The 26,716-nt window shown below is 39.7% G+C and overlaps 5 protein-coding genes across 7 annotated transcripts in view; 2 read left to right on the top strand and 3 right to left on the bottom strand.

Annotated features, from left to right (window-relative positions):
* The first annotated feature begins 2,585 nt into the window (after positions 1–2,585).
* LOC6567532 (probable prefoldin subunit 5) lies at positions 2,586–3,444 on the top strand. Its single transcript, XM_001993882.3, has 3 exons — positions 2,586–2,760; positions 2,882–3,091; positions 3,164–3,444. The coding sequence occupies exons 1-3, from the start codon at positions 2,662–2,664 to the stop codon at positions 3,359–3,361; spliced, it is 507 nt and encodes a 168-aa protein (XP_001993918.1). The 5' UTR covers positions 2,586–2,661; the 3' UTR covers positions 3,362–3,444.
* Positions 3,436–4,383, bottom strand: LOC6567533. Its single transcript, XM_001993883.3, has 3 exons — positions 4,099–4,383; positions 3,608–4,030; positions 3,436–3,543 (listed from the first exon to the last, which is right to left on the bottom strand). The coding sequence occupies exons 1-3, from the start codon at positions 4,309–4,311 to the stop codon at positions 3,475–3,477; spliced, it is 705 nt and encodes a 234-aa protein (XP_001993919.1). The 5' UTR covers positions 4,312–4,383; the 3' UTR covers positions 3,436–3,474.
* Positions 4,384–4,557: 174 nt separating this feature from the next.
* LOC6567534 (T-complex protein 1 subunit alpha) lies at positions 4,558–7,034 on the bottom strand. Its single transcript, XM_001993884.2, has 4 exons — positions 6,829–7,034; positions 6,366–6,519; positions 5,423–6,313; positions 4,558–5,351 (listed from the first exon to the last, which is right to left on the bottom strand). Exons 1-4 carry the CDS (start codon positions 6,899–6,901, stop codon positions 4,796–4,798), a joined length of 1,674 nt encoding a protein of 557 aa, XP_001993920.1. The 5' UTR covers positions 6,902–7,034; the 3' UTR covers positions 4,558–4,795.
* A 395-nt stretch (positions 7,035–7,429) lies between these two features.
* LOC6567535 (origin recognition complex subunit 2) lies at positions 7,430–9,450 on the top strand. The gene is made up of 3 exons (XM_001993885.3): positions 7,430–7,992; positions 8,058–8,894; positions 8,961–9,450. The coding sequence occupies exons 1-3, from the start codon at positions 7,446–7,448 to the stop codon at positions 9,398–9,400; spliced, it is 1,824 nt and encodes a 607-aa protein (XP_001993921.2). The 5' UTR covers positions 7,430–7,445; the 3' UTR covers positions 9,401–9,450.
* Positions 9,451–11,196: 1,746 nt separating this feature from the next.
* LOC6567536 (protein roadkill) overlaps positions 11,197–26,716 on the bottom strand; it is a 58,284-nt gene continuing 42,764 nt past the window's right edge. For 2 of the 3 annotated variants that reach the window (XM_032739896.2, XM_032739895.2), the window contains exons 3-9: positions 14,728–14,878; positions 13,497–13,618; positions 13,256–13,417; positions 12,893–13,188; positions 12,222–12,400; positions 12,002–12,144; positions 11,345–11,929 (exon numbers count right to left, since the gene is read on the bottom strand). In XM_032739896.2, coding sequence (XP_032595787.1) covers positions 11,785–11,929; positions 12,002–12,144; positions 12,222–12,400; positions 12,893–13,188; positions 13,256–13,417; positions 13,497–13,618; positions 14,728–14,805 — 1,125 coding nt within the window. In that variant the 5' untranslated portion in view covers positions 14,806–14,878 and the 3' untranslated portion in view covers positions 11,345–11,784. Of the gene's footprint in view, positions 11,930–12,001; positions 12,145–12,221; positions 12,401–12,892; positions 13,189–13,255; positions 13,418–13,496; positions 13,619–14,727; positions 14,879–15,013; positions 15,216–26,716 lie in introns of those variants that run through there. The other variant, XM_032739894.2, reaches the window with a different exon arrangement.

Raw genomic sequence — 26,716 nt, 5'->3', positions numbered from 1 at the left:
TCGATTGAATAATACGTATGTAGAATGTAACGCGATTTCTCCATTTGCGTGCAGCAAATACTACAAACAAATGCCATATTGAGTTTACCACTAAATTGGTTCGTAAAAGACCCCAACATGTATACTTTTTAATATGTATATGTATTTGAGACTAAATATTGTCATAGACTCTTATGCAATATGAACTCGGACATATCAATTAATAAGACACAAACTCTTACACACACACTCACACACACACACACCCTAATACACTTATACACTCAAAACTAGACACTGACGCGAACCTACCTAGCTTTTTTACAAAAATGCGATCAAATGTGAGCAAAATTACTTTACAGCTGAAAACGAAGAAAACGGAAACAAGCAACAATTTTACAGTATTAGAGCCGCTTTGTGCATATTTTTCGAGGCTTACGTGACGTATACGCAATCAGCAACAGCAGCAGAAACTAACAATAAGGCAACTTAATAAGGCAACACACAAAATGCACACACACACACACCTACACCTACACCTACACCAAGAAAATGTTATAATTTATTTTAATGGAATATCAATTTTTAGGGCTTTCCTTTAATTTTGCTGCTATTTGTATACCAAAATGTTTGTAATCAAGACTTTATATTACTTATACATATATTGGAGTTATACACGCACACTTACATACATACATACATATCGACTTGCATACTTGCATACATACATACATAAAATTACTTACCCCGCATACCAGAGATCTAACTCCTAGCTAAATTATTTAATTCTTCTTCTGACTTATCTTTAGCCAAAACATTGGTTTATATATCGAAATACTATATATATATATATATATTTACATATATGTATATTTGACTCCTAACTACACATATACATATATATATTGCATTTCAACAAAACAATTTTTGATATATTTTCGAGTTTTTGAAGAACTTCAACTTGTATACAACCGAAATACCACATAACTAACAAACAAAAAAAACTAGCGAATCTAGCGAAATGAAAACACTTAGGACAATTGCAACAACAACAACAAATACAACAAAAACTACACAATACAATGCACACTTATTTATACACACATACATACATATATATACATATACTATATACAACAAGGAAACCCTACTAACAAAAAATAAAAGAAGAAAAAATACAAATTAAACATGCATACATACTCTACTATTTATATATATGTACATCTATATATATATATACAAAACATATACATTGCATATACAATACTATAATGTGTAATTAATTATGATTATTATTATGTATTATGTATTACGTCCCTTCGATTTGATAATATTAATTCATAACAAATTAAAATGCTGTTGATAAACAAATTACCATTCCCACTTAAATATGTATGTACCCGATCTCCAATGGCTACGACAACAAATTTCTATATATCTTCACAATGTTAACGCTGCACAAGATACAAAGAAAAGAAGGAAAAAAAAACAAAACTCTGCATTTAAAACAAACCACGAAGTTTATTCATTTCAATTGAAAAACCAAAACTCAAATTTTTGCCTTGCGATTATTAAAAGTGCACACGAAAAAAAAAATTAAGAACAAAAAACGGAAAAACTAAGAAAACTTCAAACCTATTGAAAATTCTACACACCATGCAAATTATTACTTGATAAATTGTTTAAAAACAATTTTAGATAAACGAAAAAAGAAAAAAACTAAAAAAAAAACAATACAGATACCAATTGATTAAAGAATAATGTTATGTATGATAAACATAAATGATAAGTGGGCCGAGGCAAGTAAAGTTAGTTTAATGAGTAAAAGTAACTTAGTTAAAGCATGTAATAGTTGAATGATCATAGGAACAGATAAATGCGAATGATGAAATGCAAACAATGTATCAATACAACTTAAACTTACATATATCTATTTAGGCTTAATATCATTGTTATCTAATATATATATATACGAAATTAAAGCCCAAACAAAAACACATGAGCACACATACACATATATACACACACACACACACACTCACACTGACCCAGTATATAACTACAAAGAATATGTATATGAACATGTAATGGCTGCGCCTATATCATAACAAATCGTAACGTGTATGTAACATGTAGCGGCAGTGATTGTTAATGAAATGGCTTTGTTTTATGTTAGATTTTATAATTTATGTGAAAGAAAGTAAAAAAAAGGTATAAAATTGCATACAAATACAGAATGACTGACAAAACACAGAATTATAACATTGCATATAATAAATAAAGTAAAAGTATAAAAAAAAAACGAATCGTTACTTTTTATTCGAAAATTTTGTATCGCCTTTGTCAACACTGGCTACAGTTCTCTGTTATGTCGGTGTAATCAAAGAACCATTTGGAGCATAGAGGAACCTGCTGCAATTTACTCAATTTTTACAAAACTGACTGATGAGTCACTGCAATTTTGTATTACTAATATTATGCGCCCTGTTAAGGTTGCAAGTAAACGATAGCGGCGCATAACAGTTTTTAGGGATGAGAGAATCACGAAACCAGTTCTTTTTGTAACGTGAGTCGTTCGTTTGAGCTTGTTCCGCACGATTGCAATACAACTCTAGCAGATTTGCGTGTGACTATTAAGAATAAAAATTTACATTTACTAAGTTATAAATTTAAGCGTAAAATATGTCTGGAACCGCAAATGCTGCAGCAAAAACCGAGATGATCGATCTCACCAAGCTCAGCCCCGACCAGTTGATGCAAATCAAGCAGGAGTTCGAGCAGGTGAGTGCCAGAGTCGCGTGTGGGTGTTGCTCACACACCATCACCGAATATCATTTCGGGGAAGGGGGCTGCCACAAATGCCGCAGTTGCACATGTTTCTAACAATTGGGTTTTCGTTTAGGAAATGAATAACATACAGGACTCGCTGTCGACTCTGCACGGCTGCAAAGCGAAATACGCTGGCTCCAAAGATGCGCTGGAAGCATTTCAGCCCGATTGGGAGAATCGTCAAATACTCGTGCCGCTGACAAGCAGCATGTATGTGCCAGGACGCATCAAGGATCTCAACAATTTCATCATAGACATCGGCACCGGCTACTACATCGAAAAGGTAACAGCGACTCAATGAAATCAATTATTTTTATGCTCTGCTCACATCGCCGTCTGTGTTTGCATTTAACAGGATCTGGATGGGTCCAAGGATTATTTTAAGCGTCGCGTCGAGTATGTGCAGGAACAGATCGAGAAAATTGAAAAGATCCACATACAAAAGACACGTTTCCTAAACTCTGTGATGAGCGTGCTCGAGATGAAGCAGGCGGCCGCCGTAAAACTGATTCAGCAGCAACAACAACAACAGCAGACCAAGCAAAGCGCCTAGGGAACTTGGGACTCCGTCAGGATTGGCGCAGAACAAAGTTGATTAAATTATTGAACATATATAAAGAATATTTGTGCATTTAATTAACATATGTAGTTTATTAAATTGTTCAACTATTTTTTGGCCTCTGCCAATGCGACAGTCAACACTTTCAACTTTTGCTCATAGGCCTCTTTCAAATCCTGGAAAGAGTTGATATATATGTTAGTGGCTATATATATTTTATTATTAAAAACATTTCCATACCTTAAATATCTTTGACTGTGTGTCGTATTCGGCACGCAGTTTGTCATAGACACCCTTCGATATCTGCAATTTCTTTTCGGTCAACGCACACTTGTCCTGCTCGGCTTTGATCCACAATTGACTCTTCTCGAGACGCGCCTGGGTGTGTTCCCCTTCTGTGGTTCTCAGTTGCAGCATGTCTTTGGTCACCTGCAGCACATCCTTAATGGACTCGACTTGTTCCCGGAGCACGGCAATCTGTTGCTCCTGCTGCTTGTTCACCTTGGTCTTCTCGAACAGCAGTGTTTTGGCCTTTAGCAGCAGCTCGTCCTGTTCTTGCCGTGACTTTGGTGCATCTACTCCGCCCAGCATTACCGATTGCTTCAGTGACAGCTCCAAATTGGCCACTCGCTTCTGCAAGCGTTCATTCTCGCAGCGTGCTTCCTTTGTAAAAATCCTTACTGATTATTTCTTATAGTTCAATAAATTGGAATGGCCAATTGAAAACTAACCTCAAAGTCTTTGCGCAGCGCCCCGATTCGTTTGCGAGACTCCTCGAGCAGTGCTTGTTTCTCGCTCTCCAATGTGAACACCATGTCGAGCAGCTCGTTTTGTGGCTGCTGCGCCGCTGGCTGCTGCTCCACTTGCTCCGCCTGTCCACCACTTGCCGTCTCATTATTATTCACATCGCCTTCGATTGGACATTCAGTATTATTTGCAGACATATTTTCAAAATATTTTCTTATATTTTACAAAAAATGTTCACACGCTTTTCCGTTGCTCACACGATTGTAGTCAGTATTTTGTTATTCTTTTCGTATATATAGGCAAAATCGATGCACGCGCTATTTATAGCCGACTTTTTGAATATTCTCCTCGGGCTCTCTGCAGCACACACAGCAACGAGCACTTCTCTTCTCTCAGAAATATTTTCTATACACTTTCAGATTTCCGTTGGAAAACAATAAACATTTAGTTTTTCATACGCCGCAGCATATATTCGGTTGTTTCATTTATTAATATGCATATTACGTGAAATGATGAGGAGCAAGAAATGATGCGGGATTAATACAAAATTGCAGTTAGCAAAGAAACAATTAAATTGTTGTTACAATTAAATGGGGGCGAAAGTTTTGCAGTTTGCAGTGAGTTTTACATTAGATTAAGTGCCTAACCAAGTATAAGAAATGCCATATTAGCAGCAGATTTTTAACCATCCAACTCGCCAGCGGCACAGGCATCGGCATAGCTCTTGCCGCTCTTGTCTTCTGGATTCAGTTTGATCATGTCGTCAATACGCAAAATGGTGATTGCCGCCTCCGTGGCGAACTTCAGCGATTTGATCTTGGACATGGCCGGCTCCAGCACACCCGACTTCTTGTTGTCGCGTACAACGCCCTCAATTAGATCCAAGCCGGTCCACTTGAGTTCGGCATGCTTGGTGTTTGTCTGGCTGGAGTTGTGGTAGGAGCGCAGCTTCGCCACCAAATCGGTGGCATCCTTTGCCGCATTTACAGATAAAGTTTTCGGAATGACCAACATCGATTTGGCGAACTCGGCAATTGCAAGCTGTTCGCGCGACGACAGCGATGTGGCAAAGTTCTCCAGATAGATGGAGAGTGCTGCCTCCACACAGCCGCCACCAGCAACGACTTTTTTGCTTTCGAGCACACGCTTCACCACGCAGAGAGCATCGTGCACAGAACGCTCCATCTCATCACAGTAGAAGTCGTTGGGACCACGCAGAATAATCGAAGCAGCAGCACTGTAAACACACACAAATATCCAAAGGTTGAGATATGTTTCGCTGATTATACTCGATTTTAGATGCCCTACCGTGCCTTGGTACCCTTGATCAGGATAAGCTCGTCGTCACAGATGCGCTCCTGTGCCACCTCGGCGGCTTCGCCAACCATGGAGGCATCGAAGCTCTCCTCACCGTCCATGTTCGTCAGCGACGTAAGGAATGCGGCACCAGTTGCCTTGGCAATAATCTTCAAATCGCTCTTCTTCACGCGACGCACAGCCATCGCTCCCATTTCTATGAAGTACTTCATGCACAGATCATCAACGCCGCCACTGACGAGTACAACATTGACACCAGTGCCCAGAATCATGTTGATGCGCTCCTTGGTGATGTCCAGTTCACGAGCGCGAATTGCCTCGAGCTTGTCGGGATCATTGATCAAGACTTGCACACCCATCTTCATCTTGGTCTTCTGCAGCGAAAAGTCAAGGCAGGCAATCTTGGCGTTGACTATCTTCTTGGGCATCTGCTGCGAGGCAATGGTGCAGTTGAGGGCATAACCAGGAATCAGAACCGATTCGCGAGCGGATTTGCCGTGCGCTTTCAGTACATTTATGGCCTTGATCGAGTACGCTGTTTGTCCCTTGGGATCCGTGATCTTGACAGCTTGAGTGGCATCCACGACCATTGTGGAGAAGAAGTCAGCATCGGCGCCAATGATTTTCGAGCTCATCGATGTCTTGGCAATGTTGATCAGTGAATCACGGCTCAGCTCGTCCACTGGGGCGGTTAGGTGCTCCGAAATGTATTTGCATGCCTCCTTGCAGGCAATACGATATCCCGAAATGATCGAGGTGGGATGAATTTTCTGCTTGACCAACTCATCGGCGTTTTTCAGCAGCTCGGCGGCCAAAATGACAACGGATGTGGTGCCATCGCCAACCTCTTCGTCCTGTAGCTGAGCCAGCTCCACAAGTACCCTAAGGGAACACTCAGTTACAGTCACTCAAACTGATTATTTTGTGAACTTACTTGGCAGCTGGATGCTCAACTTCCAGCAGACGCAGAATCGTGGCGCCGTCATTGGTAACAGTAACATCCCCAATATCATCCACCAGCATTTTATCCAAACCGACGGGGCCCAGTGAGCTCTTGACAATGTTCGATATGGAGAGCGCTGCCATGACTGCAATTATTAAAAATGCAATTATCACAATTGTTGAATTACAATCTCAGATGCCTGATGCCAGATGCATTTATGGGTGTTCCGAATGCCATAACCTCACTTTGAGTGCCCAGTCAGAGCTTATAACTCTCATCTTTTGATTTGTTTGCTTTTGTATTGTGTAAAAAGAGTTTTTCTAAGGCTGAGTAACATTTCTTAAGTTTCGTTCGAGAATATTCTTCATAGTCGTCTGGGGGTCTGATTAGAAACGTGCTTGTCCCCGGCGGCTGCTGCCAGCTGCAGCTGTTGTTCAAATCAACGATTGCTTACCGTTCTGTGTGCGAACCGATGCGCCGGACTGTCGCGTGCCAGCGATGGATAAGGGACTTGCCATTGTCGACATTTTGCGTCTGTGTTGTGTGACTTTTAATAAAAATTTAAACAAATGAAATATACACTGCCGCTGCTGCTCTGTGAAAAATTGCCGCACGCTTAAACCGCCTGACTCAGAGTTAGTGATGCGTCCCTCTCACTGTATCGATAACCATTATTCGATTACTATGAAATCATCGATCATTTATTTTGCACAGGTAATTATGCACCTTTTATATATATTGTAGAAGGTTACAATTCACATTTATGCAATTCAATATATGTTTAATAACATGCAGTCTTAATCGTGAAGTATTTTTAAACTGTAGTTTGGCGCTAAGCACCTTCTGCTTCTTCTTTAATAATCGTAACGAAGATGCGATAGCTAACTATTGTGAATTTGAAAGTATACGACTTGATCGATGACAACTGATCTGATAAATCGATATTCTATTAACAAAACCGCGGCAAAAACAACAAGAATTATTTTTCTATGGCATTTTTTGCATTTGTGCTTTTACTCATTTTTACCTTTAAATCTCTTTGTCATATTTCATTAAAGCACATATAAAATAATGAGTGCCATTCCAACAAAAACACACACAGCTGCCGAATACAAGACACCAAAGAAACAAAAACAAACAAGTCGAGGTCCAAAATCGGCCATTCGGAAATCCCTTGAAATGGGTAGCAGTTCCGATGAATCGAGTGCTGCTGCAGAGCCCGTAGAGCATCCGCGCACACGTCGATCAGCCCGCAAACCGAGTCCCACCAAGAAGTATCAGGAATATAAGGGCCAAGGCGCCAAGGAGCGCATTGTTCTCAACTATGTGGAGTGTACGGATGAGGAGCAGTCTGAAGAAGATGAAGACGATGTTGCGGGTGCGGATAAGCCAACTTCACGCGATGTCGAGCTCATACAGACTGACTATAATGTGGCTGGCACCAGTTTGTTTGGCTTCAATACGCCCAAGAAGAGGGATGCGATGTCATTGGCTGCCCTCAATGCCACTCCGGGTACTCCAAAGACACCTCGCCTGGGTGTCAAGACACCGGACACCAAACGGAAGAAGGCTGATCAACCAAAGACGCCATCGCATGTGCGCACACAGGTCAAGAAACGTAAGTGGCAAACAACAAAAACATTTGGTTGTCACTAATCAACTCTATTCTCCATTCTCTTGCAGAGATTGCACGGATTGTGGCAGATTCCGATGAGGATTTCTCCGCTGATGAAAGCGATTATCGACCCAGCGATGGCAACTCCTCGAGCAGCAGCAGCAATGGCTCTGGCTCCGACAACGATGCCGCCGACGACGAGTCCAAGACGCCGTGCAAGGCACGTCGTGCCATTGTGGTGCCTGTGCTGCCCAAGACACCGTCGGCAGCGCGTCAACGTCAGTCGGCGCGTGTCAAGAGATCCAATGAGTTTGTGCCGGAGAGCGATGGCTACTTTCACTCGCATGCCAGCAGCAAGATACTCACCTCAGATCACACATTGGATCGCCTGAAGAATCCTCGGCTCGCGGCAGATCGTGTGTTCAGCCTACTGGCCGATATGAAGGCATCCGCCGAACATGAGACGGCCATCGGTGCCATTATGGAAGAGTATCGTTCGTACTTTCCCAAATGGATGTGCATCCTGAACGAAGGTTTCAACATTCTGCTCTATGGATTGGGCTCCAAACGGCAGCTGTTGCAGTCCTTTCATCGTGATATTCTCGGCCAACAAACGGTGCTGGTGATCAATGGGTTCTTTCCCAGTCTGACACTCAAAGATGTCTTGGACAGCATAACGAGTGAGATTCTCGATGCGGGTCCAAGTCCAGCCAATGCACACGAGGCTGTGGACATGATCGAAGAGGAGTTCGCATTGATACCCGAAACGCATCTCTATCTGATTGTGCACAATTTGGATGGTGCAATGCTGCGCAACGTGAAATCACAGGCCATCCTGTCCCGCCTGGCTCGCGTGCCCAACATTCATCTGCTGGCCTCCATAGATCACATCAATACACCATTGCGTGAGTTGCCCAAAATAATGAATTAATTAACTAGTTAAGCATTTGCATTGCAACATATTTCACCAGTTTGGGACCAAAACAAATTGGGCAACTACAATTTCTCGTGGTGGGATTGCACCACCATGCTGCCATATACGGATGAGACGGCGTTTGAGAATTCGCTGCTGGTGCAGAATTCGGGTGAACTGGCTCTGTCCTCGATGCGCAGTGTCTTCTCCTCGCTAACGACCAACTCGCGTGGCATTTACATGCTGATTGTCAAGTTTCAGTTGCAGAATAAGGGCAACGCCAACTATCAGGGCATGCCGTTCAAGGATTTGTACTGGAGTTGTCGCGAGGCATTCCTGGTTAGCTCCGATTTGGCATTGCGTGCCCAATTGACCGAGTTTTTCGATCACAAATTGGTCAAGTCAAAGCGTGTCGCTGATGGCTCCGAGCAGCTAACAATTCCAATTGACTCGGCGCTGTTGCAACAGTTTCTGGATGAGCAGGAGCAGAAGAAATAAATAGATTTGAAGTCGCCATAGTCTTTAGAACATATTAATTTATTATCTAATTTGTTAAATACAATTACAATTTGCTTTTTAAAAAGGTTTCCCGTGTTCATTTTCATTTTTTGTCTGTTGTTTTTCGCTTTCGTATTCCCCAGTTTTTTGTATTTTATTTGTTTACTATAAAGTTCTATTACTTACTCGAACTCTCGTGTTCTGTTCTCCTGTTCGTTTATTGTTTTCTACACATTTAGATTGGCATGCATAAAAATGTCTTTTTTTATAGTATATTTTCAATATGTTTGCTTTTGATAATTTACCAACTTTAGTTTGTTTGTTTTCAGTGACGGCATTCACACAGCACTCTTAAATGTATTGCTTTGCTTTTTGGTCAATTGGAATGAAACTAAGAATCGGTCTACTTATTGCAAGCCTACTCATCATATAAGTTTAATATTGGCTTATTTTTGGATTACCTTCGGCCAAATTTGAAAGCGTTTCATTGTGTTATTGTTATTTTTTTTGCTTTTGGTTTTTGTACTGTGCAAATACCGCTTAAGCTTTTTGTTTTGTTTTTTCTTCTTCTTCTGTTGTGCAATTGAATTAGCCATACAAGAACGGAATCAGAGAAACTAATGCTATATTTATTTACATTTTTGCAAATGCTGCCTAAATCAAATTGTCAACTAACAAAGCAAATCGTGCCTCATAATTTCACATCAATTGCATGATTCTGGTAACGAATTTGACCTTATTACAAAAAATTGGAGTATTCATATATTAATTGGATGAATATTATCACTGTTACTTTATTCGTTTCTTGGTTTCTTGGTTGCTGCTGCCTTTGCGCATTTTGTAGTTTTTAGTTTTCAGTTGCAAATGAAATAAGGGTGGGGCGGGGAGCCTAATTCAACTAATAAATTCCCCACACACGCAAAAAAAGCTATAAAAACAAGCCTGCGTCCTTTCAAGGATCATCATCATCATCGTCGTCATAATCAATTTGGTTGTTAATCCCATCGCTAAAAATGGAGGCGTTTTTAGTTGAAAGACTTAGTTGTTTGTTTGTTTTTGCTTACTATACACAGAGTGCTACATTTTGCATTTATTTCGACAATGTTTCTTGATGTTGTTCTTATTTTTTTTTTTTTTTTTTTTTGTTTGTTTAGTGTTTTGTTTTTTATACAAGAAATAAAGAAGTTGCGTTAAATACTTAAAAACAAAAAAAAACATTGGTGTTTATTTGTAAACGAAAAGAAAAGAGAAGAATTTTAATTGTATACATTGTATTTTCATTAACTGTGCTATTTTTGCTTTTATTTATATTTTTATTTTGTTAGGCTCTTTCTATGTATAACTGTGTGTGTGTTGTTTGTGTGTGTGTAACGACGGTGGTTGCTGCTTTGTTGTTGTTGTTGTCCATTGCGCGAGTGTGGAAGTTTTGTATATATATATATATATATATATAGTGTTGTGTTGTGTGGCTTGGGGGACGGTGTAGGGGAAATAGTTTTTGTTTTGGTTTTGTTGTTTTAATCGGTAAATACAAAAATAAAACCTTTAATGCTCTCTTGAATTCAAATTGCAGAGTTTTACATATACACAATATATAAATCAACTTCATTATCATATCCGTATCATTATGCATTAGTCATACTCATCGAATATACATCACAATCAAAGTGTACGCTTTGTAATTATACGCGGTAATCATAATAATATAGTTAATAATAATAATAATTAATAATTATAATAGTTACGCATTGTTTGTTTTATTTATTTATGTATATGCTTTTATATTTTTTTTTTGCTTTTGCTTTTGCTTTTGTTTTGTTTGCCATCTTTTCTTCTTAATGAACTCTTCTATTCTTATTGATTTGTTTTCTTTTATTTTTTATTTTGTATTTGTTGTTGTTGTTGTTGTTTGTGGTTTCTCTTCTTTTGTATATATTTTTTGTTTTGTTATGTTTGTTTTTTTTTTGTTTTCTGTTTTGTTTTAAATCTTAGAAATAAGCATTAATCGTAATCATAAATCAACAAAATAAGAATATTACATTTATCAAGTTTTTGAAAATTAAATTACTCGATATTGAAACAATAAACGCCATTTTTGATGGCTTAAGCCAATTGTTGTTGTTGTTGTTATTGATATTATTAGTTGCCTTTGCTGCTGCTGCTGCTGTTGTTGTTGTTGTGGAAGAAACGCTTCTGTTGCAGTGCTTCTTGCAACCGTTAAAATGTATGTTACAATTGTTGTTAATATTATTGTTGCTGTTGTAGGTATTGTTGTTGTTGTTGTTGCTTCTATTGTTGTTGCCTGTTGCTGTTGAATTGGTTGTTGTTGTTGGTGTTGCTGTTGCTGTTACTGTTTTGTGTTGATTGGCTGCAGCATTATGGTTTCAGCTCATTTTCACGCGTTTCCTTGGTGGTCCAATTGGTGGGATTTGTTGTGTTGCGAGCGCACGAAATGCCTCCGCTATCAAATGTGAATGTGTTGTGATCATATTTTGCCAGCCAGAGGTTTCCATCACATCGGTGGCATGACTATTAACAAGACAAACAAGCATTATCATCTCGACAATAATAATAATAATATTTATATTTCGTTCAACTTACGTATTAATGAAATCTATCGTTTGTGCTTTCAATTGATCCGCACTGTGGAGATCAGCTAATATTAACGTTTCGGCTGCTGTTTCAACAGAGAGATTGACGCACAGCGCCTCTTCGCACATCACTTTCAGCTTTTCGAGTGCGTACTGTACAACAGAGAGCAAAACAGAGAATGCAATTAGTTAGTGTGTATTGTGCATTGGATATCAGTTGAGAGACTTGCCTTATCAGCAGCCGCTAAGAGATCATCAGCCATTTTTTCTAGGTTAGACGCCTTGCCCGTATATATGAATCGGAGCATCTCTTTGAGAACCTCGTGATCCACATCGGTTATGGCGACACGATTCAGCTTACGCTCCTCCATCTCGTGCTCAAACATGGCCGCAAAGACATCACTGCGCGCTGCAAAGTCGAAAATTTAAGTTGCAAATTATTTTAGTTGCGATTTATTGTGGAGACTCGTTAACTTTAAAGGCGCAAGATTTTATGCATTGAAATTTTTCCATTTATTAGTAGAGACTTTATCATTATTTTTCAACGATAATCGTTATAAATTAAGATGCATAAATATTGGTAAAAAATTAATGAGATTTGCTTTACACTTGACAAAGTTATAAAAGTCTAAATGTTTTCAGGGTAGCAAATATCTGGAAAGTTGAGTGCCTTAAATATGAAAACGTGTCTTGAAATTAAACCAAAACCAAAACCGAAAGAAATTTTAATTTTTAATTTGTTCATAGATATTAAATAAATGAAAATATGTTGAATATACAACGAATCAAGACTCGGCTTAAAAAGGCCTTGGTTTGGACGACGAGTTTAAAGTGGACTCAACATTTATGGTGGTTGGTTAACAGTTAAGTCGATTGTGTGTATAAGGAATTTGTGTCCTACCTGCCAAAATGGCCTTGTGCGCTTGAAACTCACGGCCACCGACCGAGAGCGTTACATCGCTGAATTTCTCGTTGTCAAAGAGATTGCCGAGATCCTCGGATAGTTTGCACTCGGGCACTTTGAACTGCACAATATTGGATTGTCCGGAGATGTTCACGCTGTCCGCAACGACGCTGACTTCACAGAATATGGTCAGCTTATCCTCGGGCAGGAGACCGTTGGCCTCGTCCAAGAGAAAATCGCGGCGTATGAACTTCTTAAAGCCCCAATCTTTGCCCTGCACGAAACGGTAAGCTCTAAATATGTGGGAGAGACAACAATTATAATTATATATCTTTTTTGGGTAGTTTCAGTTACACTTACCGCTGGGATTCCATTGCTTTGGTTTCCTCACGTTTTGCATTTAGTATGGAGAATTTGAACTTGGCTCTGACTTCAGATTTGTTACACGAAACTAACAGTAAATATAATGATAAGTAATCCTTGCTCTCCTCATCTAGACCCTTGGGATTCACCCGTAAACACCTGCACAATTAAATAAATGAATTTGTTTCAATTTCAACACTCTTATTATTAGTTTGCTTTCTCAATCGCTCAAACTTACCATTTTAGTTTGTCATTAGCACCGGCTGAGAATGTGGACGATTTGAGTACCTCACCCATCTCTTCCCGACAAAAACTAAAGTTATTTATGGTCCACATATAACTAAATTTAACAACTTTGACCTGAAAATGGAAGAAGAAATTTATGAAATGGTTTAATAAAGGAACTACAAGTTATAAATAACTCTAATAAATTAGTTACACATGTTTCCCTGTGCTACGAAGCCTAATAATATTTGGGCTCCTCATTAACGACTTTTTTGAATGACTCAAATTGAAGCAGAAATTTAATAATGGAAGTATAATTTGAAAATAACTAACAATTCAAGAAATTGAAGAAAGAAATGATTTTATAAGGAAAATATAATTTATAAACAACTAAAATAAATTAATTACTCAGGTTTCTGTGAGTTGAAATCAGCAAGAAGATAAGCCAAATAGAAAAAACAAATTATTTGAAATGAAAATATAATTTGTTGAGACTTTAAATAAATGAGTTACTCAGGTTTCTATATGCTACGAAGGCTAATAATATTTAATATTTATAATTTGAAAATAACTAAAATAAATTAGTTAAATTAAAGAAATCTAAGAAAGAAATGATTTAATAAGGAAAATATAATTTATAAACAGCTAGAAATAAAAGAGTTACTCAGTTTTCTATGAGCTATTAATATTTAATGATTTTTTTGGATGACTCAAATTGAAGCAGAAATTTAATAAAAGAGCTAAAATCAGCAAGAATCGTTGGGATCTTTTTCAACGAGTGTCGACGAATTCTGGTTGCTCTTTGCCCGATTCTGTTCACATAACGGATCTCTCTCTCGCTCTCTCTCTCTCTCTCTCTGCTGCCCCGTCTGCCGTCTCGCGTTTCCCGTCGTCTACCATCTCCCATCGCCCATCACCCGTCTACAGTTACAGTTTTGTGCATTTTGAGCGCACACCTGCGAAACGGGGCTCATTTCATTTTATTACAAATAAACAGCGGAAATGCATTTTTCCTCTGAGCCTGGCCAGCCTGGCGAATAAAATGCTCAGCAAACATAACCACAAAAATGGATTCTCTTTACAAACACACACACACACACACACATGGATTATGGAAATTTGAGCAGCAGTGAATAAATCCATAGGAATGCAGGCAGCAGGTTTTTTTTTTGTGGCTCTTTTGCTTACATTGTAATGTAATCCTTTTCTCGTGGTGTAGTGGAGGGGAGGGGGAAGAATCTTACCTGCGTATAACACCAGTTCTCGGCAACGGGCGTATTTACTTCCGGCAGGGGCGGTGAGGGTACACGGCTAACCGCCATTGTGCTACTGGATGCGTGCAGGTTCGAGGTGACTCTAGCTGTTTGGCTTGCCTGACATTCGTTTACCGGCAATCTGCAAATAAGCCAAAACCGAAAAGTGAGGTTAGATACGTTACGATATTCAAATATAAATATAAAAATAGAAATATATATTTATATATATAAATATCAATATGATAAGTGATATATGTATGTAAAAGATGAGCACCTTGGCTCTTGCAGTAACTCCATGATGCTGCGTTCGAACTCAATCTTGACAAAATTGCTGTCGGCAGTCGAGTGTCTGGCCAGTAGATTGAGCAGCTTTAGCAGCAGCGAGTTCTCCAGCTTGACGCCACTCACACACACACACACGCACAGGCACACACAGCAAATCAATAAATTATTAAAAGTGTTTTACTCTCAAATGCGATATTTTAAGCAGTGCTGCTGTTGCGGACAAAGGACAGACAGAGACACAAGCACACGGAAATCACAAGACAGAATAATGCGACAAAATGTTGTGCAGAGAACATAATTTGTACGCTCGAAAAAAGGCGCGCGCGAAAGACGTGCGAAAACGAAACGAAAAATGAGCGAAAGCTTCAAGCGTTAACCGTTATTGCGTCCGTGTAGTGAGTGATCGATCTATCGATTCAAGAGAAGCTTTCGTAAGCGAGTACAATTTGCACAACTGTCTAACAGAGAAGAGAGAGAATGAACACGAACACGATGACGAACACGAAGACGAGCACGACGACCGTCCTGCTGAAACGGCAAATGAAAACTGAGGCCGCTTCAAATCAGCGTTTATCGTTTTGGGCCTACAAATCTGTGAAATCTGTGCCGGCCAAGATGCGTCACAGGATGCAGCAGCAGCAACAGCAAGGATAACTCAGGCATGCAGCGTCGCCTGCAGATGACAGCAAACAATAGACCAAAAATATGTAGCCAAGAGTGTAAAATTGACAAACAATGGAGGAGGTAGTAGAAGAGAGAGGGAGCGAGAGAGATCTACTGTAACAATGTGAGTTTTTGAGCTGGCGCAGATGCAAAAGGAAACATCGACAACAATAACAATAACAACAACAGCAACAATTAAGCAAAAGAAAAACTTGAGAAAATCTGTACAAGGCTGAAGATGCTGAGGCGCTGTAAGAGTTTTTCTTGCCAGTTTTCCAGTTCACTTCAGCTGGCCATCAAATGCTTGACAAAAAAAGGACCTTCACATCAGCAATGTAAGTGTATGTGTGTGTGTGACAGCGCGTGCGTGTGTATTAAAAGCGCTTTTTTTTTATCAAGGTGAACAAACCGTAAACCAGCATTCCGAAAGAGCAGCAGTCGCAGCCGCAGTAGCAGCAGCAGCGGCGGGCAGAACCCAAAACAACCGAAAATAAAACAACAACAATAACAAAAGTCGACGTCAAACAAGCGTGGCGAAGCGCGGATGGGGGGAGTGGGAGAATGGAAACGGCGACGGCGACCGCAGAGTCGTCAGGTTTAGTACCTTCAAGTTGCTTTATACAATTTTAGTGAGTGTGCTTTAATGTTAATGACATTGATTTGGCATTGAGAACGATACAAACACAAACACAGAGACAGACAGCGAGACAGAGAGACAAACACCTGCCGTAAAGCACAAGCGGTCGTCTCTCTTACGCTCTCTCTCTCGTGCCCTCGTCGTGCTTGCACGCGCTCTCTTTTTTTTGCGTTTCGAAGGGCTCAGAGCCAAAAGTTTTGGTTTCTGTTTGTGAGATGACATTGGGAAATGTTGTTTAGGTCTCCAAACATTTGGCTTTGGCGGCGCCGAAAGACAAAGCTAAGGTTAAGCGAGAGGAACAGAGGGGAAGGTGCGCGGTAAGTAAGTGATTTTTCGGCACCCCAAGTGAACAGCAGTTAAACTCGTGATGATTAATGGAGTTCCGTCGCCATCCATCAAGAACTCCCAACGTGAGCAATGACTCAGCGTTCTGGTCGATTAGGCTGGACCTTTAATGTTGCGCTGTGCATTTGCTACATATACATGTATATGTATGTAAAATATATTATGTGGGTAGTAGTTATACAGTGGTAACAAATAGCCACAACAGGGTATGACATATTATGAAATTAGTTTATTATATATTTGGTGTATAATTCATGAAAAAAAAAAAATTATGAAATTCATTTACGACAGAAATGGTAAGAATTTGAAAAAGATTTAATTCTTGTTAAACCTGTCAAGTAATCCTTAAGCTGTGTCCACAATTTTAGCGATTGAGCACTGTACCAAAACTTCAGCTGTTTGTGTTTAAGGTCCAGCCTTTTCATGCATTTGCTTCTTTGCTTCTACTCGCTGTGCAAACAGAACACAACAAAACACAACACAAGAGAAACAGCCGCCGCCATTGGCAGCTGAATCGAATGTATTTCGTCACGGACACGCTGTAAATGCAAGCACCTTGAGTGATCTTTATGCGCAGAATGGCGCAGAACACCGGACGCAGCAAAGAGCAATGCGAGGGCGCAGACAAAGGAAGAGAGAGAAAACTGCAGCAGCAGCGGCGGCAGGAGAGTGAGGTCAACAAAGAGCAAAGAGACTTAAAATTACACAAAGAGCAGCACGTGTTTAAATCCGCACAATAAATCGGTTTAGGGCAAAGAGAGAAAAATAGATAAAAGAAAAGATGGATAAATTTGATAGATGAAAGGGGAAGCAGCAGCATTTTCTGGGGGGTGGGGGGATCTGCCCTGGCAGCTGCTGAGATGGTAAATTGCGCCAAATTTGGACAACGGAATTTTTTTTTACACATTTTCACCAATTTTCCGCGCCAAAGTGGCTGATGTTATATAATTGAAAGCGACTCGCGTGGTGCTTTTTCCACACAACAACTTCCGGCAACTTTTCATTAGCATTTTAATGAAGTTTTATAGAAAATGAACAGCAACAACAACAACGAAAGTCGACAACAAAAGCCAGGCCAATAATAAAAATGGTGAAAATTTTCATTTTTTTGTTTATTTTTTTTTACAACAAATTATCGCATGAGTTTTCACTCGCGTGTATTTCTTGCTGTTGTTGTTGTTGGCGTTTTCACCAACAAAACAAACAACAACAAAAGCGCGGCAGAAAATACTCCTTTCACTCGTCCAACAACAACAACAATAAATGAGTCGAGTGAAAAACGTTTTGAAGAAAAGGAAATGCTTTTCATTTTACGCACACATACATGTGTATGTATATGTACAGTGTCTCGCAGTTCAACTGGAACAGCGCCTTGCAAAAAAGTTAATTGCCTGCCATAAACAAATTATTCAATATTTTTCAAAAATTCCAAAGAACTATGGCAGGTACATATATTGACTACCTAAATGACTATATGACCCCCATAAACTGGGGTTTTCCCACCGGCTAGGTCGGGTTATGTAAAAAAGTACCTTAATTTGTGGTCACATATTATGTGGAACAATGGCGTTATGGACACCTGGGTGCCATAAAACCCAGATTTTTTACGTCAGGTTGATTATTTTTGGTATAAATAGACCAATCCTTCGTAGTCAGATTAGTTATATCCTGCATCTCGAGTGCAACCAGCCAACAAGGACTATGTGCAAGCGGACTACCATTGAACAACGGAAACTGATCCTGGAACACTTCAGGATTGGATATTCATATCGCCAAATAGCTAAAATGGTAAATCTGAGTACCACAACTGTATTCAATATCATTCGGCGCTTCGTCGGCGAAAATCGGATTGAGGACAAGGGCAGAAAGACACCAAACAAGATTTTCACCGAACAGGAAGAGCGGAGGATCATCAGGAAAATAAGGGAAAATGCCAAGCTATCGGCTCAAAAACTGACTCCACAGATGGAGGACGAAATGGGGCAAAAGTGCAGTGTGGAATCTGTGCGCCGGGTTCTGCGCAACCATGACTTTAATGCCCAAGTACCACGGAATAAGCCCTTTATAAGCGCCAAAAATAAAGGGACTAGGATGGCCTCCGTCAAAACCCACTTGGACAAGGATTTGGAGTTCTGGAACAAATTCATATTTGAAGATGAGCCCAAATTCAACATTTTTGGCTCAGACGGACAAAATTATGTGTGGCGACAGTCCAATACTGAGCTGAGTTCCAAAATCCTAAAGGCAACAGTCAAGCACGACGGAGGAAGTGTCATGGTATGGGCATGTATCTCGGCAGCCGGCGTCGGGAATTTGGTGTTTTTTGAAACAACAATGGTCAAGAGTGTGTATTTCAATATATTAAAGGAAAATGTACTCCAAAGTGCCAAGAAGCTAGGAATCCGACGTACTTTCCGGTTCTACCACGACAACGACCAGGACAAAAGCCAAGCATAAGTCCGGATTAGTACAGTCCTGGCATATCTGGAACTGCCGCCACACGATAATTCCACACGCCCAGTCTCCAGATTTAAATGTTATTTAAAATTTGTGGGCTCTGCTGGAAAATACCATCCGGAATCACAGATCCGATCTCAAGAATGCTCTGCTGGATGAGTGGAGCAAAATCAGTCCAGAAACGACCCGGAAGCTGGTATCTTCCATGAATAATAGGTCAAGGGACTTTATTAGGGGTAAAGGATATCATACTAAGTATTAACATCCTTATTTAAGTTTTTATACGCCTAATATGTTACTTTTCTAAGACTGTTCCAAAAAAACTTTGACATGTATTTTGGATATGTTTTCAGTTTTTGACTAATTTCAGTTAATTATTTAATATTTTAATAAAAACTGAAGCTTCCTTTTCAAACGTGATATAACATAAAACAAATTGGCATTTAAACATTTTGCGTTTATTGTTTTGTTTAAAAGTTATAGCACTTTAAATATTTTGCTAGGCGCTGTTCCAGTTGAACTGCGAGACACTGTATATATATATATATATATATATATATATGAGTGTGTAAATGCGATGCAAAGATAAATTGAACAACAGATGAAGAAACGACGAACTGGCAATTTAATTTAAATAATGTGATCTTTCATGCCAATGAAAATGATTTCAAAAGAGAAACTAACTTGGCGGCACTCAACTAACTACTCATCTCTTCACTTCCGCTACTAAATGCAGCAGCAGCAGCTACAACAACAATAGACACCCACCCAATGTTCATGCAATTTCTCTTCGTCTCCGCTCTTCGTCATGCATACACACACACACACACACACATACAAATACATATATACATTTTGGGCAGCGCGATGTCAACACTTGAACGCATATTAATTTTGTAAACTCCCACGCTCAAGTTTCGTTTTATCGTTACGTTTCGTTTCGCTACTTTTCTTGTAGTTATAGTTTTTGTTGCTGTTGTTGTTGTTTAGCTTTTAATGGAGTCACAGTCGTCAGTCGTCGTTGCGTCGCTTGCGCTGCGTCCATTTGCCTTTTGTGCCAGCAGCAGTAAGCAGCGCAGCAGTCCACAGAGCCAAAGGCCCGACCCATAAGGAGAAAGCTCCTCAGCAGCAGCAGCGTGTCTTTCTATCTCTCTCTCTCTCTCTCTGTCCCATACACACTCTCTCGGCAACTCTGCAGTTTTGCTTGCAGTTTTCGTGAAAGTCGCTGCCGACAGCGAAGCTGCTGCTGCGGCTACTGTTGTTGTTGTTATATAAAATGTATAAAATCATTTAAGTAGAGTGAAATTTGTCCGTTTTTTGCAAACGATTGGAAGTTTGCATTTGACTATTATGGTAGCTAATAGCAACTCTCATCTGCAATAGTGAAAGGCTCTGCTTAAATTAATATTTAAGCAACTATCTAACTGTAATTTTATGTGTCATTAAATAAGAGCTTTTCTGCTCCTATTTAAAATTCTAATATTGAAAAGTTTGGCATAAAATGTAATCAACAAATGTTAAAATGTTGACATGTTAGTCACAAAAATAGGGCATGGCATATTTGCCAAGTTTTTGACACTTTGAGGCATTGCAACATAAATGAAAGTTTACACTAGTTTTTTTTTTTTTAATTTTTGCGTCAATAACGCATGATGATGACGAAGGGAAAACATAATTTTTTTTTTGTTCGGTTACATAAGCATTACAGAAAGCAACATTGGAAATGAAGCCGACAATGTTGCGCAGTCGTCTGCTGTGGCCTGTATTTATTTGTATGGCGTGCACTGTTGTCTGAACGCGCGCAGGCGCGTAGGCGTCAGCAACGACGGCAGCGACGCAGGCAGCGAATTTCACCCGACCGACCGCAAAACTAACCGACGAAGCCAAACGACGTAAAACGAGAGCACGAACAACGAAACGAAACGAAACGCGACGCTTTATGTAATCGCAGGCAACAACAACAACACAGCGTGATGGGCTGAAAAAAAACTAGTTTGATGACGTACGAAAGCAGCAAGCAAAAGCTCAGCTTACACGCGTTCGCTCTCTCACTCTCCCTCACTCCCTCGCTCTTTCGGAGTTTGCACGTTGCTGTTTAGCGCGTGGCGTTTATTATTGTATAATAGTAAAAAGACAACAACATTATCATTATCATTAACGTATGTACTTCATTATCGTGTTTGGGCAGAGCGCATGAAATGAAATCAATAAATTAATAAACATTTTGTGCCCAATTTTCAACACTGCACAAAACTTGGCTGTTGTTGTTGTTGTTGTTTGGTTGGCTTGTTTGCATTTTGCCGCTTTTACCATTTCTCTGCACTTTCTAAACAAATTGTGCGGCGACTGCGACGAAGCGAGCAAAGGAAACGACGACGACGACGACGACAAGAAATTGGCTTTCATGCGTTTTCACATTTTGTTTTTGTCGTGCTTTCATTTTGTACTGCTGCTGCTGCTGCTGTTGTTGTTGCTTCCGATATTGTTGCCGGATTTCTACCACTCTTTTCTTTTCTTTTCTCTCGTTGCCAGCATTCGCTATCTCTGTTTCTCTCTGTGTCTCTCTGTCTCTACGAATATCTTTTTATTGGCTTAGAAATTTGTGGTTGTTGTTGTGTAGAGATTTGTTCTAAATTCAAAATGTGGGCCCCTTAGTGAAAGAGGAGTCTGCTTTTGTTGCTTTTGTTGCTGTTGTTGTTGTTGCTTTTATGATTATTGGGTGAAATGCGTTAAAAAACAAAGTGAAAACTAAAGCATCTATACAGATGTATTTCTATCTGTATCTGTATTTGTATCTGTGTATGGCAAATGATTGAATCGAGAGTTCAACTCTCTCAGCAACATGTTGCTGCTGCTGCTGGCTGCAAGCGATGTCTAATTAATTTAATGTTGGCAAATCATTTTTTGAAAGTTTATTTTAACATGTTGCTGTGTTTTTGATTATTTTTTTCTATTTTCTCAAATAATTTATTAAATATTTATATGTACGCTACATACTGATATTAAAATGAGAAAGTTTTTACTTATTTGTGCAACGTCGTATTAACAATGAGAAAAAGGCTAAAACAACAACTTGTTGCAGCCACATTTCACTTAGGCATTTGTTACATTTCATCAGTTTGAGGATCATCGAAATTTGTTTTGGAAAGTTTTGCTGCAATTACATAAGCCCTAAAATCCACATTAACATTTGCATGAGCTTTAAGCTGTCAGCTTTAACAAACAGCATCAAGCATGAGCTTTCTGTTGTTCTGACCCTTCGCACTCTGAAGCACTCAAGCAGACTTCCCCTTCCGTTTGCGCAGAGGAGCATGCAAAAAAAAAAGAAAATTAAAAAAAGAAGATAACCACAAACAGTTCAGAGTCCATTAACAACCATAACAATAAATGCAGCGACAGCAATAAAATCAACATCCTGTACACTGAGCACAAATTTGAATGAAGAAGTGTTCGAAATTATCATTTATTGTGTCATTGTGTCAATAAATAATCTATAATAATTAGAAATAAAAAAAACGTAGCTTTCTCAATTTTATAATCGATTTTCTTGAAGTGCAAACAGACCTTGATTTGTACTTAACCAACAAAAATTGTTCTCCTTTCTCTTGCTATCGCTGATATATACAGAAAGTATATAAATAAATGAATCATTTCCGAATATCGGCGAATGAAATATAATCGGAGCAAGAGGTGCGCTATCGCTTCCATGGAATATCAGATGATCCGACGTCGCGACAGCGCCCAAGGCTAAACAATTACTATGACAATAACAATAACAATAAGCAAAGCAAAGCAATGCAAAGCACTCACAGCAATTCCAATTCCAAATTCCAATTTCCAATTTCCATTCCCATAAGCACACAGCAAAAATAAACTCTTCCATTTCTTTGTGTGCAGCTGTTTACCTTTTGAGATCAGCCCCATTCACCTCTCTCTCTCTCTCTCCCTCTCTCTTCCTCCCCCACACACGCATTTTAAATGAAGAACAGCTGCTTACCAAAGCGAACAGAAAACAAAAGCTTTCAGCATAAAATGTTGTTGTTGTGGTTGTTGTTGTTCTTTCATGAAATGCATTTTGTATTGCTTTGAATTTGAGTTGACCAACACTGGCGCATAGCCTAAATCGCTCGCACAACACTAACACTAAGGTCACCCATCTCCATCCAAAGCCAGCAATTAAAGTGGGTTACGCCGAGCTTCAAAACTGAACTAGCACAAATCACACACACACACACACCGACAAATACAAATACAAATATGCATATGTATATGTATATGTATATGTATATGTATATGTGTGTCAAGTGAATGTCAGTGGAAATAACAAGTCATCCAAATTAACACAGCAAAAATAATGTTGGTAAATGCATGAAAACAAAAAGAAAAAAGCCAACTAACACACAAAAATGCTCTTGTTGCTCGCACGTATAATTCAAGGATTCGAATTGCTAAACACTTAATTGCGTGAATTAGTGCTGTTAAGTGTTGCTCGTAAATGCACTCAGAAAAAAATGTGTGAAGAAAAAGCAGTGTGAGGCAAGTGTTACTCAAATGCATAAATAAAACTTTCTAATTTATAGATAAATGCAGACATTCAATTCTAATTTTTTTTTGTTGTAATTTAGCTAAATTTTTAAAGAAAAGTTTCTAAAAGTGGCGATTATGAAACTTTGAAGTTTTCACAGTGCTATCTTAATACTAAAAACATTTACTTTTACTAACTGATTTTCTTTTTTTAATTTTGGGAAATGCATAATTTAAAACTGAAAATATTGTAAACTTTCAAATGAGCTTGCACAAATTTGCAACTACGGTGAAAAGTGTTGCAACTTCTGCCCAGTTTCTTCAAGTGTGCGCACAACAGTTTAATAAGATTTCAATTTGAAAATTAGTTTTCAAGAATCAGACTGCAAACTGAAAACATACAATTTTTGCTTTTCAACACTGTTTTTTGTTTATATTCATAACTAATTCGATATTCATTTCACAATTGTTGATGTTTATTAATATTTGTTTATTTATTGAATTATTTAATAATAATAATAATACTTTAGTTGCTTTCCTGGTTTGTCTGCACTTTTATTATAATTATTATTATTTTTGTATTTACCTTTTATCACAGAAATTTGCAGCGGCGTTACAAAACTCCTTTGAATTGGGGCATTTAACTAATAATACTAGGCACAGAGGAGATTGTTGTTGTTGTTGCTGATGTTGTTGCTGTTGATGATGATTGCTGTTGCTGTTGTTGCTGTGATGATGTTGTTGGTGGTGGTGGTGGCTGTTGTTGTTGTTGCTGTGTTGATGATGGCTATTGTTGCTCTGATGTTGCTGATGATGCTGTTGATGATGTTGCTGTTGTGCAGGATGAGCGCAATTAAAATGTTGTTGTTGTTGCTGATGTTGTTGCTGCTGCTGATGTTGTTGATAGGCAGAGGTGGAGGCTGGTGACGAATTAGAGCTGGAGGATGAGGCGGAATTTGAGGCGATGTTGTTGTGATGATGTTGCTGCTGCTGATGTTGCTGATGATGATGATGTTGCTGCTGGTTGAGATGCCGACGTATCGATTGATTAATGCGATTCGTAATGGAATTGGTTAGCGCGGAATGATTACTATGCAGATGATGATGCGGCGACAGCTGATGCGATGTCGATGAGGATGAGGTGGGGGATAAGGAGGAAGAGGAGGCAACAGCAGCCAAACTGGAGCTGGCGGTGGTTGAAGTTGGTCCAAAAAGGCGGCTGGCAATAATGCTGCTGTTGTTGTTGCCACCGTTATAATGCCTGTTGCCGGCACAGGCGCTGCTGCAGTTGTTCGATGAGGCAGCAGCAGCAGCAGCAGCGGCGGCAGAGGCAGAGACAGGGGCAGAGCTGCTGCTTGAGGAACTTTGTGCGCGCGTCAAAATGTTTTGCAAGTTGCTGCTGCCAGTGTTGCTGCTGGTTGTGTTGCTGTTGCTGCCAGTGTTGCTGGCGTTGCTAAAAGCTGCCTGCAATATGCTGCTGGGTGTTGCCAAATGTTGCGCCAGTGTTGCTGTGCCACTTCTCGTCGTTGCTGCTGCTGCTGCTGCTGCAGTTGCTCCACTTTCGTAACTCAGGTGACCCAAATGTTGTTGCAAAACTGAAGGCGCTGCCGCTTGTTGCTGCTGCGACGACGGCGGCGGCGGCGGCGTTGGCGGCGTACTAGCAACAGCGACAGAGTGTGGGTGTTGCGGCGACGTTGACGTTGACGCTGACGGCGACGCGGGCGTCGACAGCGATGATCTGCGCAGTAATACTGGAGGCGTTGATATCAATTGATGCAGGCGGCTAAAATTGTTGCTGCTGCTAGTCGCAGTTGTTGCTGCTGCTGCTACTGCGGTTGCTGCTGCTGTTGGCGTCTCTGCCAATGCGCTGCTCAAAGCAACATTTCGCGGACAGCAACAATTATCACTTGAAATTTGTTGTTGCTGCTGCTGCTGTTGCTGCTGCTGCTGCGGCTGCTGTTGTTGCTCCAAATTCACAGCAACAACATCGACATCGACATCGAGTTCGACATTCTCATTTTGATAGATTTCATGCACGTTACGCTTTTTTTTGATTTTCACATACGGCTCAAACATTTTATAACACTCTGTTATTGTTATTGTTGTTGTATTTTGTTGTATTTTTCGATGAAACTTTTATATGTAGTCACACACACACAAGCACACACATTTACACACACAAAAGCACAAATGAATAATTTTTGGCAAGCTTTTTTTGCTTTTTCTTACTTATTGAATATATACGTAAGTATATTTTTATAAATATATATATATATATATTTATTTTTTTTGTTGCTGTTTGTTGTTTTTTTTTTTTTTTTGGAATAAACCGTTTTCAGCGCGTTTGCACAAAACACAAGATTGATTTAATTTATATGCTTAGATTAATTTACAAAAATTCCACAAATATATTATTGCCACACATTGGGGAGGAGTTGTACGAAATGATTGAAACCCTGCAATGCTCCATTCCGTGTTGCTGTTGTTGTTCTTGTAGTTAGCTGCTCATTTGGCCGTCAGCTTTTTTTTTTTTTTTTTTAGTGGACGAAACGAGAATTGGACCGAACCACAACCGCTTCGCTTGAAAGTTTGCGGAGAACTGAAATAAGTGTAGCCAACTGAGCAACGGGTCGAGCGATTGCTGCCGACGACGACGACGACGGCTTCGCTGCTGGCTGCTCGCTGCTGCTGTCCGACTTCAGTTGCTTGTCGCAATTTTTGTGTCGACGTCGACAGCGCTGCTCACAGCGTTTCATTTTTCGTTTCGTTTCACTAGCACTAGCCGACCAACTACCGACAACTGAGACATTGGGAGAGGGAGAGCGAGAGAGACACACACCCACACACACTCTCACAGTCAAGTGAGAGGCGTTGGTGGGTCGCTGTTGCTCGCTTGCTGTGTGTGAGGTCGATGGGCGCCGTATGGGAAAGGAAGCGACACTGAGAAACGAAACAACCACTGAGTGCGCAACTGCGGAGAGAGTGTGCGAGCGAGAGAGAGTGTGTATGCTGCTCGAGGGCAGCTGATAATTGTATATACACTTGTGCACATGTGTGTGTGTGTAA

The sequence above is a fragment of the Drosophila grimshawi genome, unplaced genomic scaffold (assembly GCF_018153295.1).
Source record: "Drosophila grimshawi isolate 15287-2541.00 unplaced genomic scaffold, ASM1815329v1 contig_311, whole genome shotgun sequence".
Taxonomy (NCBI): Eukaryota; Metazoa; Arthropoda; class Insecta; order Diptera; family Drosophilidae; genus Drosophila; species Drosophila grimshawi.
This window is presented reverse-complemented; position numbering and strand designations above follow the sequence as displayed.